Source organism: Ochotona curzoniae, unplaced genomic scaffold (assembly GCF_017591425.1).
Source record: "Ochotona curzoniae isolate NIBS_2020 unplaced genomic scaffold, NIBS_Ocur_1.0 scaffold_2453, whole genome shotgun sequence".
NCBI lineage: Eukaryota > Metazoa > Chordata > Mammalia > Lagomorpha > Ochotonidae > Ochotona > Ochotona curzoniae.
This window is the reverse complement of record NW_024467094.1, coordinates 15,576,021-15,588,505: the sequence shown is the minus strand read 5'-3', so window position 1 is coordinate 15,588,505 and position 12,485 is coordinate 15,576,021. Positions and strand designations below refer to the sequence as shown.

At 41.5% G+C, this 12,485-nt stretch overlaps 1 protein-coding gene across 2 annotated transcripts in view; it reads right to left on the bottom strand.

Moving 5' to 3' along the window:
- Positions 1-12,162, bottom strand: part of SUZ12 (SUZ12 polycomb repressive complex 2 subunit) — a 39,631-nt gene extending 27,469 nt beyond the window's left edge. Inside the window, exons 1-4 of one of the 2 annotated variants that reach the window (XM_041000231.1) lie at positions 11,675-12,162; positions 9,461-9,507; positions 9,312-9,376; positions 4,663-4,731 (exon numbers count right to left, since the gene is read on the bottom strand). In XM_041000231.1, the coding sequence (XP_040856165.1) occupies positions 4,663-4,731; positions 9,312-9,376; positions 9,461-9,507; positions 11,675-11,957 (464 nt within the window). In that variant the 5' untranslated portion in view covers positions 11,958-12,162. The remainder of the gene's footprint in view (positions 1-4,662; positions 4,732-9,311; positions 9,377-9,460; positions 9,508-11,674) is intronic. The other variant, XM_041000232.1, reaches the window with a different exon arrangement.
- Positions 12,163-12,485: the final 323 nt, after the last annotated feature.

Here is a 12,485-nt window from a genome sequence, read left to right as displayed (position 1 = left end):
AAAATGGAAGAAGGTGTAATGCAAACAAACAAAAAATTCAAGTTTGAATAGTGATTTGAGTTAACTGTGACTTTAGTAATGTATAAAACAAGGATACTGTCTCTGCCAAGATTGTGAGGCCTGCATAAAATAAGGAGCCAGCAAACTACTCTCTCTTTACCCAAGATTCTTACTTCAATCATCTCACACTGTAACAATCACTTCTTTTGTTCATAAGCATCTACATATAACATTTTGTCATTCTCATTACTTTTTCTCATATGGAAAAAATATTTTTTTATTTGAAAGGCAGATGGGCACTGGTGCTACGGAACAGTGCCCTGCGCCTCTGCCTGTGGTGCCAGCATCCCATATGGACTCTGATTCGTGTCCCAGCTGCTCCATTTCTGATCAAGCTCCCTGCTAAAGACCTGGGAAAGCAGCAGAAAATGGCCACAGGTCTATGGACTCTTGTACCCAGAGACCTGGAGGAAACTCTTGGCTTAAGATCAACTCAGCTCCGGCCACTGCAGCCACTTTGGCAGTAAATCATTAGATGGAAGACCTGTCTAACTCTCTGAAATTTTGCTTTTCAAATAATTTTTTTTTCTTTGCTAAAGGCAGAATTACAAAGAGGAAGAAACAGAGAGAAACAGATTCATCACCCACTGGTCCACTCTCCCAAATGACTGCAATGGACCAGCGTTGCGACAGGCTGCAACCAGAAGCCCCGAACTCCATCCAGCCTCTCAAGCAGAGGCAGGGATCTAAGCACTTGTACATTTCATTGCTTTCCCAGGAACATTAGCGGGGAACCAGACTGGAAGCAGAGGGAGTTGGAAGTTAACTGGTGCTCTTTTGGACACACAATTAAACACTCTAGTGGTTAGAACAAAAAGTTGAATGAGACAGTATGTGCTTATTCCACATATATGTCACCTTCCAAAAGTACTGTACAAAAAATAAAGAAGTTAATAAAAAATCCAAGATTATACAAGGAACATTTCACAGCTTTGCTATTTTATAGATGTTAATAGCTCGACACTCTCAGCGACAAGTGACAGGTACATTTAGGAGGAGGCATATGAAATTTACGGGGACAGCATTGTGGTACAGCAGTTTCATCTGTTGCTTCAAAGGCGAACATCTCAAATCATAATGTCACTTCAACCTGACTACACTGCTTCTGATTCTTCTCCCTGATAAAACACCTAGGAGAGCACAAGATGACAGCTCATAGACTAGGCAGCTTCAGCCCCAGGGGAGTCTTCACCATATAGTGGATTTCCAGCTTACTGACTCAGTCTGGTCCAGCCCCAGATGCTAGAAACATCTGAAGAACGAACCAGCAAATCAAAACTCCCCTTCTTTCCTCTGTCACTAGATCATTCAAATCAATGAAAAAAACAGAAAAAAAATGTAGGAGCCACATTCTGATTTTAAAAAATCTTTGGGGCCTGGTGGCATGGCCTAGCAGCTAAAGTCCTCGCCTTGAAAGCGCCAGGATCCCATTTGGGTGCCAGTGCTAATCCCGGCAGTTCCACTTCCCATCCAGCTCCCTGCTTGTGGCCTGGGAAAGCAGTCTAGGATGGCCCAAAGCCTTGGGACCCTGCACCCGTGTGGGAAACCTGAAGAGCTCCTGGCCTCCGATTGGCACAGCACTGGCCACTGTGGTTACTTGGGGAGTGAATCATCAGACAGAAGATATTTCTATCTCTCCTCCTCTACCTATATATCTGACTTCGCAATAAAAATATATAAATCTTAAAAAAAAGTTCTTTGCCATTCAAATAAAAATAATCTTTAGAAAAACAAACAGGTTAGTATCATAGTACTTTAAGCTGTTGCCCACAGGGTTAGCATCCCATATAAACATCAGTTCAAGTGCTGGCTGCTCCACTTGTGATCCAACTCTCTGAAAATGCACATGGGAAAGCAGTGTAAGATTCCCAAATACTTGCTTCCCTCACTCCATACACACAGGAGAACAGGAAGAAGCGCCTGGCTTCTGCTGGGCTCAGCTCTGACCATGCAGTCATCTGAGGAGTTTCTGTCTCTCATTCTCTTTGCAAATTTGCCTTCCCAATAAAAATAAATAAATCTTAAAATATATACAGATATGGGAAGTGCGAAACAATATCAACTCCAATAGCGATTGATTATACTGGAGATTCAAACTTCATGAATGAAAATGGAGATGGGCGCGGCGGCGTGGCAAAAAGGCTAAAGTCCTCGCCTTGAATGCCCTGGGTTCCCATATGGGTGCCGGTTCTAATCCCGGTGGCTCCACTTCCCATCCAGCTCCCTGCTTGTGGCCTGGGAAAGCAGTCAAGGACAACCCATAGCTTTGGGATCCTGCACCTGTGTGGGATACCTGGAAGAAGTGCCTGGATCCTGGCTTCGGATTGGCCTAGCATCGGCCGTTGTGCTCACTTGGGGAGTGAATCATCAGACGGAAGATCTTTCCTCTCTGTATATCTGACTTTCCAATAAACAAATAAATCTTTAAAAAAAAATTGGACAACTCTCCCAAGTTTCGACAGCAAATATCTGGGTGAATAGACTCTAAGGTGGATTATGTCAGCCAATGGACCTTGGAATGCTTTCCTTGTCCTTGGAGCAACGAAATCACCAGCATCTCAGAACCACAGAAATGCACTTCAGCAGTACCCTCCGGACATGCTCCACACTGGGAACCCTAGGGTAACACTGAGTGGACATCCGACACCCCCAAGTGCTGATGTGCTTAAGATGCTGGGTGTGACCCTCCCCCCTTATCTAACCCTTTTCCCCCAGACACAGGGAGAAGGAAAAGAAAACTGGAAATGGGTCTCATCCACTTTCTCCTATTCCTCAACCCTTCCTTTCCTACTTATTGGCGAACACGGGCATGCCTCCTTCTCAGCTATCACCATCATCCAAAAACAAAAAAAAAAAAAGTAAATCACAAGCACAGGGGAATTCAGCAAAATACTAAAGCCCATTAACCAATGTTTTCTCTCAGATTGAATTTACTGATACCCAGCACAAATCACCATCAAGAGATTTTCTAACAACTGTTCATAGTACTCAGGGATGAAAAATATCAAACAGCTATGTCGTCCTTTGATTACAGCAGTAACAAAGAGTTTTATCATTCTTTATAGGCTCTGGGGCCGCCACTCAAAACACAGGTCTCTAAGCATTTATCTTTTTCTGTTTTTTTTACATGAATGGAATTCAACTTAATGAATTTATTGTGAAAAAAGCTGAAAACAAAATTGAAAGCAGCAACTTAAAAAAATTCGAAATTAAAAAAATTACATAATTATACAGTACTATTTGTATAGACTGCGATCCTCCCCCTGTAATCCTGTTTGTTGAGTTCTTTAGTTGAATGTATCAGTTTAGAAGGAAAATAATTATCAGAGAAAAAACCGTTCAGAGAACTGACCACAACACACTGGTAGGAAAATTTTGGCAATACTTATTAAAACATAACATCACAATGAAGCAGTAGCAGGGTTTAGCAGTGAGGAATGTAGAAACTTAATATGAATGATGATCAAAATTATCAAATGTTCTTCCTGGCTACTTTTCCCTTCTCATTTGAATCCTGAAATCGTAAGATCAGAGTACTCAGGAGAAAAGAATGTGTAAACACTAAACAATATTCTCCATTTTACCTTAGCGAGTACTCCTCCTTAAGTAGCAACAGACCAGATAATGATTTAGGATTTCAACTTCTAGAATTTGCTACCATAACCTGTAAGCCAGGGTTTTCTAGATATGTAATATCTATTTTGTAATAGATATTCATAATATTATGAATACATGTAATACATTCAATAAGATTATAATAAAAAATGTGACTTTATAATTCAGGTAACAAAATCACCAAATTCAAGAGACACTACAAATGACTGTAGAAAATTAAGTCTTTCACCAGTTATCAAATAATGAGAAGATAAATGGAGCAGTCCTTTACTTCTGATTTATCTCTAAAAGTAATCAATGAATTAATAAGCATCACCCAGGTTTCCATTTTTCTCTAGAGTATTCAATATTTTTTACTTCACACATCAATCAATGGAAGCACACTGCTAGAGTAAGCAAGCATGAGACCAGTCAGAATATTTACAGATGTGTGCTGCCTATCCATGGGCAAATGTACAATGAGTAGACTGACCAGTGTCAATTTCCCATGTGAAAAACATTTTTGAAGTTACTGTGTGAAAAATACATTCCAAATATAAAACAAAGTATGACTATTTCGCCTGAGGAATTTAAACAGAGAGAAGAAAAGACAGGGAAAAAAAAGATGTGCTTCTATCACACTGAGTCACATGAGATGAGATCTAACGCCACAACCGGGAGTCGCTCCTCAGAGGAGCAGCAAGACTAGATCAACTGCACAAGTTTCACCTTTAGACTCAAAATGTAAGAAACTGGTAAGATAAACGATAATGAACACAACTGGCTTACAAAACACTGAGTTCCCCAACACTGAAAGCATTCAATCAAAGCTTATGTATTTTCTGACAGGGATGTTATGGTAATTACTAACTTATGTGTGACTTTGGGCCAGCTAACCTGTAAGGTTTCTTTTAGCTCCTTTTAATAATTCAGTGATCATTGGAAGAGTAATCACTAATTTTTCCTGTTCCCTATAAATAACTTAATACAACTGATCGGGTTTCTTACCTATGAGATTCTTGCTCTCCTTTCATTTTCTCTACTTTTGATAACATATCATCAACTTTAAATGTTTTCCTGAAAGAAACAGATAAACAAAACAATCACTTCTCAACTGAGAAAAAACAAGTTATATTTGATCATGAGTATAAAATGCAACATGGACATCTGATTTTGTTTATTTTTGTGAGGTAACTATGGATAGTTAGCCAGAACAATGAGATAGTGCATGTAATAACACAGTAGACAAGCTTTCATTTCCATCTCTATTACTAGCTTTTTCAGAAAACTTACTGTAAGTATACACAAAGCAGAGCAATTTCTCCTTACCCATGGCACTTGGTTTATACTTATTTTGACATTAAGTCTTCTACATGTGAAACTTGTGTAAATACTTTATTTCTTTTACTAGATTATAAGCTCCTGAAGGGCAGTAATGGCTCTTCTTCAAGGAAAGCCATATAGTGCTTGGCATAGTGCTTTATTCTTGGTAGATAGTCAAGCATCTGTTTAACTGAGCCAAGCAAATGCAAATGACGTATATTTTGGAATATTCATACTACTGTTAAGCACTCTAACAAATGTGTACTACTACTGTTACAGAAAATGGACATTCTACAAAAATTCATCTGAACTTCCTAAGACATTCTCAGAGATAACTAGCAAAGCCTAAAAGCTAAATAAGTGATATTAACGAGTAGTTTTAAAAATCATGAAAATGTTTTGAAGCTAGGGAATACATCTTTTAAATCATAATTATGTATTCACTTTTTTGGGGGGGCGGAAAGAGTTGGTGCCCATCTTTTGGTTCATTCCCTAAATGTCCAGCAGCTGGGGACTCAACCTAGCTCTCCCACATCAAAGGCAGGGACCCATCCAACCACTGGAGCCACCATTAGTGCTTCCCATGGTGCCTGTTAGCAGGAAGCTGAGATCAGGACTAGGAGCCATAACTTGAACAATACAAGATTGGATGTGTGTGTCCCAACAAGTGGCCTAACTGTTAGCCCAAATACCTGGTCCCATGTCAGTTTTTAGCTTCACAAGTTTAGAAGGAAAAAAAATTTCTACGAAACAGGTAAGCATAATCTCCCAAAGCAGTTAAAGACATTTACAGATTGCAAAACAAGCATCGCCTTCATTTTTAAGCTGATCTCCATACAATTTGTTAACTGGAAATGTTTCTCTGCATATTGACTTACTCTCTTCAGATTGAGGACCTTGAAACCTTAACATATTTCACTCAACTTATTACCATAAATTGCTTGAATGCAGACACTATAAATGACCAGTACGCTCACTTACTATTCAGTAATGGACATTATACTCAACTTCTATAACAAAACTTATCAGAAGCTGGCGCTGTGGTGTGGTGGGTTAAGTCTCTACCTATGGTGTCAACATCCCACATGGGAGTCGCTTTAAGTACCAGCTGTTCCTTTTCTGATGTGGCTCCCTGCAATGTGCCTGGAAAATGAGGGAAAGATGGCCCAAGTCCTTAGGAGTCTGAACCCAGGAGGGAGACCAGGAAGAAACTCCGGACTCCCAGCTTCGGACCAGCCCAGCTCTGACCCTTGCAGCCATCTGGGGAGTAAACCAGCAGATGCAAGACTCTCTTTCTCTCTCTGTAACTATGCTTTTTAAATAATAAAAAAAAAATCTCAAAAATTATCAGAGAAATGTTAATGAAAGCTCAATATAGCAAAATACCTCCATCAACAAAAGAACTTTTAAAAACAAAGCTTCCATCATTGCCATTAGAGTAATTGAAAATTTCAACATAACACGGCATCTCACAGAGCATAATATTTTCTGAAAGATGACAACACATTTTTTTTAAGATTTATTCATTCTTTTTGGAAAATCAGATTCACAGAGAGGAGAGACAACGATCTTTCATTTACCAGTTCACTCCCCAAGTGGCTGCAACGGCCAGAGCTGAGCGAATCTATAGCCAGGAACCAGGAGCCTCCTCCGGGTCTCCCATGTGGATGCAGGGTCACAGGGCTTTGGGCCATCGTCGACTACTTCCCCAGGCCACAAGCAGGCAGCTGGATGGGAAGTGGAGTAGCCAGGACATGAACCAGTGCCCATAAGGGATCCTGACACATGCAAGCCGAGAACTTCAGTCGCTAGGTTACTCTGCCAGGCCCAACAGATTTTCAATTTCCAGAGATAAGAGAGAAGATGACCCTTTCAGACTTTCACAAAGAACTGTTCAGTATAAATACAGAAAGCTACCATCAAGAAGGCCTATAAAGTTACTGGGAATTTTTTTAAGAATGGCATGTTTTATCTTGACGTAATGATTAAGAGCAGATTCTGCCTGTAGGACAAAAACTAAGACTGTACGGACCAAAGTTACTTTCTCCCAACATCATAAAGTTATATACAGAAGTGAGCAGGAATTGAAACAGGGAACAAATACCGGCAACCACCTTCCTTAGGAAAAAGAAGCCATAGAAGCAACTATACAAAAGCAGTTCTTCCCGTAAGATCAGGTATTTCTGACATCTAGAGAAGTAGCGCAACGGAAATGCTTATCAGAAGTTCACCAAAAAGAACATATTTCAAAATGCAAGAATATTTTCTCAGGAGGGTTCAGAGACAGCTTATATGAAACTCAGAAAAAATGATTTACAAAAAATGCCCTCCTCACCCGTTACTTCCACTGTCGAAGTAGTGTTATTCTACAGAATTCTAATATTTCTATTCATAAAGTAAAAGATGAGTTTAACATAACAGAGTTAATAATACAACTGAGAGTATGATTTGACAGGAAGTAGCATGCTAATTCCAACAATGGATATTCCGTTTTTTCTATACTTGTGATAAAAAATATTCGAAAACAATCTCAGCAAAGATCATAATCATAGCTAAATGCTACCTTCTAAAATCACTAAGTATTCTGAGGACATACAGTCACAGAGAATTAAGATACCCCTATGCAGTTCTATGTGAAAACAACAGAATTAAGGGTTTCTTGGCTAATAAATTGTGTCAAAAATCCCCCGTAGACAATTTTTTTTTGTAAACTACCCAAGCTTTTAAAATTCTCTCAACACACCGGTAAATACCACATTCCATAACAAGACAATCTAGTCAACAAAAATTACAGGAAATAAATTTAAATTTGAAATGTGTACTTCAACCCACCAAACCTCAAACTTCAATTTAATCATTTTTAGGTTTAAAGTCTCCAGCATCCTGATTAATAGTTTGATGATCCATACTTAAAAAAAAAAGAGGCAAGAGACCCATCCAACCACGGGAGCCACCGCTAGCACATCCCTTGGTGCCCGTTAGCAGGAAGCTGGGACCAGGACCAGGAGCCTGTTTTTGTAAGTCTGTGAGCTAAGAACAGTTTTTATAGATAATTACCAACTAACTGAACAACAGAGAACACTAATTCTGAACCCCAATTATGCAAAACTCTCCACCCCACCCCACAAAAAGGACAGAATTCTGCATTTCCTGATGGTAGGTTTATACTACAAAATACCATACTTCGCACTATTGTATTTTGAATTTTATTAATAAAAAATGTGTAACTTTTTCTCTGTTTACAGCGAATGTTCACATTAATATCCTTGAAGTTGTGTTCCGGACACAGAACCTAACTATTTACTATCTAATCCTTCACAGAAAAAGTTTACTAACCTCTGGCATAGTTTAAATAATGGTTCCACCAGACAAAAAGGTGACATATCAATTGTGTTACCCAATTATCACCACGTTCCCAGCTTTTAGATGCTTAGCAATTTCTCACCTCTCAAACACAGTGCTCTGTCTCTAGATTCACAAGGGTGCCAAAAGCAAAATCAAATTCATTCTTCCAAAATACATCTAGATTTAGCTACAAAAGTCACCTAACATGTGGCTATTAAAACATGAGGTTTTCTTTATCTCCCAAATTTAGTTTTAGAGTCTACTGAAATGGCTTCATGGTTTTATTAGTCAAAACTCTAACACCAAAACGCTTAACAGAAATTTTCTCCATAAACTTGTTCAGTTGGTATGTTTAATACTTATAATCTTGCAAGTAGAATAAGAAACTTGCATTCTATATTACAAACAGTTAGTGCTAAATGTTACACAGCAGAATTAAACAGACTGTACCTTAAGGCCAGATGATTACAACATCTTGTTTTTTAAAAGAACATTCATCCTATTATTATCAAAGGTATTTCCTCTTCAGTAAGACTGACTACCACCAAAAACATAGGATTTTGTGAATCTATCATTATAGAAGCTAATCCTTTACTGTCAGACATATAACAACTACTCAAAAACTAATTATTAAATTTTATGTATCAAAGGAAGTTCTCCTGAGCCCATGTGTAAATATTGAAATCCTGGACTTCCACCAAACTTAAAAATGAATAGTGGCACAGAGTAAAAAACCAGTATGATTACTTCATTTCATATCAAATCATTCTGAGCAGCAAAAAACCTAGTAATAAATTAGGATTTAAAATGATAGTATTAAAAACCACTTTACACCTATAAAACTGTGTCACATAATGCAATGTAATTAATAAATTTAAAAAAACCACTTTACAATCAATTCAACCACTCTTTCACTTAATTAGAAGCAACAATTTAAACAAAACTTCTTGTATAGTTAGAACAGTGTGAGATGATTCAAAAAAACGTACCTTTTGATGTTTGTTCTGGAGTTTCGATGAGACATGTAAGTAAGAGTTCTGTGCAAAAATATTGGCTATAAAAAAAGTTTTAAAATGTTAAAATTAAATACGGGTGACATAAGAAAAAACATGATCCACAAACGTCATCAACTACTTACCGCTATGAGATTCCGAGTTCGGAGAAATCTATAGATCTGTGTTGGTTCTAGGTAACAAGAAAAAGAATTAAAACATTAACTAAATTTACTTATTACTTAGCTTGTCAAAAAACTGTCAATCCAGTTCATGTTATAACCAATTTAAACCTAGCACACATTATCAAGACCTTGTACAAGATATTTACATTCAGAAAGCTAATATCCACAATAAGTGCAAGAGACATTCACTCTATGGGATACATTCACCAAAGTCACAAATATTTATTTTAAACTTGAGGCTCTTTACAATCTTTTTCTTAAATCTTTTCCAAAGTAGCTATTTTACTGTACATCACTGAAAAACAAGTTATAACCATTTAACTAGTTTAAACCACCTACAGCTCCTCTTTTAAAGAAGTCAAAAAGAGCTAGTTGGATTCAACAAGAGTTACTCACCGACACCAAACATTATGAAAACTCCCTTTTAAATTGGTCATTTAAAAAATGTGTATAGTAACCGGCCAAAACAGAGTAAAGCTGTTTTCCAGACATCCTAATACAGGTAACAGTCAAGAATGAAACAAATCTGAGATCTAAATTGCAGCTAAAACTCTTCATGAATACTTCTAATCTTAAATGTTTAGGTATTTTTGTTCAATGTAAAATTACCTCAGATAATTATCTCAATATGTATTCCAAAAATATTCTTTAATGCCTAAAATAAAAATTTGTTACAATTTACTATAAAGGATGTAGGTTAAGACCTGTTAGTATCAAGATTCTTTTAAAATAAGGATTACCAGAAAGAACTATGAATACTACACAATAATCACGTTAATGCCTTTAAACTCCCCAGGAACTCGGATCAGTAATGAAGAACCAGGTTGTTTCCTGACCAGATCTAGCTCTGAGATAAATGAATGACAGCTGAGTTCTCCGAGGTGGACTCGGCAGGCAAGCAGTTACAGCTCCCTTTCAGGGCTTGTCTGCTCAGAACGCTGAGAAGGAACTTTCAAAAATTTCACCTTATCTTCAGTAAGTTTTAGTTTCCAATTAGACTAAAAGGAGGCGAGGCGTTTTAGAAAGGGTAGAAACAAAATGTTTACTGCCCTCACTGCTCTGCAGTCCTCCATCCTATTCCCCAAAAAAGCCTCTACAGATTTTTGAAAGTTTATCAAGCAAAATAACACGGATCTCCCTGAAGCAAGTTCAATATTCGTTCCAACAAAAACGAAAATTTCTTATATTAAATTCCAATCAGAATTTCCCGAAGCACTGCCCAGAGAACGGAGGAGAGGAATTAAACAACGTGCTATGCCTCTGCTAGCACAGCTGACATCATGCCCTGCACGGACGCCACGGTGAAATCGTGAAGACATTCGGTGGTCGAGCCAAGTTTATTCAACTTTCTGAAGACTACTCAGCTCCACCACCGACATTCTTCCAGCCTCACACAAAAGCTAGAGAAAGCCACCAAGAGATACCGTTCACTGAAGCGCCGTTAACATTATTTACAGTCCCTGTTTTTTCCTAAGTTCTATTGTTTGTTTTCAGGCACCTTGCTCTCCTATCCCAATATAAATCCAAGTTTTGCCTTCCAAACAGACCTCAGAACCAGAAACTGACGGCAGAAAACGTCCTGGAATTGAGACAGAATTCCAGGGTCGTCGTCCAGCAAACTAAGTTGTTTGTCCACTGTCTCAGTTTAACGTGCCCAGGAAATGGGTGGGTAGCCGCCCAAGCTTTTTAAAGGCATCAGAAGGGGCCACGTTAGCGGGCGGGCGGGTGACAATCCCCTTCGCCCCTAGCGCACCCGTCCCTCCGCCGGCTCAACCTCGTCCCCCACCCCCCCAAAAAAACCCACCGCAGAAATCCCCGCACTTCCAAGAACGCCAGAAAGAAAGCAAGAACTCGTCCCAGGGTCCCGACTACACCCTGCGTTTCGCGGCGACCTCCTGCCCCCCCAAGCCGCCCCTCCCGGGCGAGCCCCTCGGGGACCCCCACGGCACCACCCCAAGAGCCCCTCCTTCCCTCCCCCGAGGCCCCAGACTTGAGGGTCCCCGGAGCCGCGATCCCAGGAGCGGGGACAGCCCCCCCACACACACCATCGCTCCCTCCACTCCCAAACCAAGTGGGCTCCCCTAAGAGAGGCGGGACGGGGAGATGGTCGGGGGGAGAGGCACCCGAGGGTCCCCACCACCAGGCATCCGCCCCCCAAGCCTCGCACACACTCACTCTCAAAGGCCTGGAGGAAAAGCTCGTGGTCAGCCTGGACGTGCTCCATTTTCGGCTTCTTCACCGGTAACACCGCCGCCCCCGCCGCAGCCGCCGCCGCCGCCGACGACGAGGAGGAGGAGGCCGAGTAACTGCCGCCGCCTCCACAGCCCCCGCCGCCCGATTTGCCGCCCGAAGCCGTGGCCGCCGCCGCCGCCGCCGAACCCCCGAAGCTGCCGCCCCCGGACCCCGCGCTGGGCCCCGAGCCGCCCCCTCCCCCACCGCCGTGCTTCTGAGGCGCCATCGCGGTTCCTGCCTCCTCCCCCCGCCAGCTACCCGCCGGGCGGCCCCGGAGAGTGACCGCCTGCGATCTCAACCGCTCGCCCCAGCAGGCTCCGGCGGACCGAGGGGGGAAGGAGGAGAGAGGGGAGGAGAGGGGAAGGGAAGGGAGGAGGAGAGGAGGGAAGGAGGGAGGAAAAAAAAAAAAGTGTCTCCTCAGAGCTCCGCTCCGCTTCGGAGGCCGCTCACCCTACCCTGGCCTCGCTCCGCCCACTTCCCCCGCCCGGCGCTCTGATTGGCCGGCGGGAGCGCGCGCCGCCCGGCCGCCCAGCTCGTTGGCCCGCGGATTCCCCCGTCAGTCACGCGGAGGCGCTTCTCGAAGAGGTGCGGCTTGGTTGGCCCGTGCGCGCTGCCGACCGCGGGCCCGGCTGCCTCTTTGAACTGAATTCGCGGGAAAATTAGGGGTCGGAGCGGCCTTCCTGCTGGCCCCGGTGCATTGTGGGGAGAAAGGGACCCAGCGAGCGGCTTAGGGAGCCGTTTCTCGCCTTCCGAG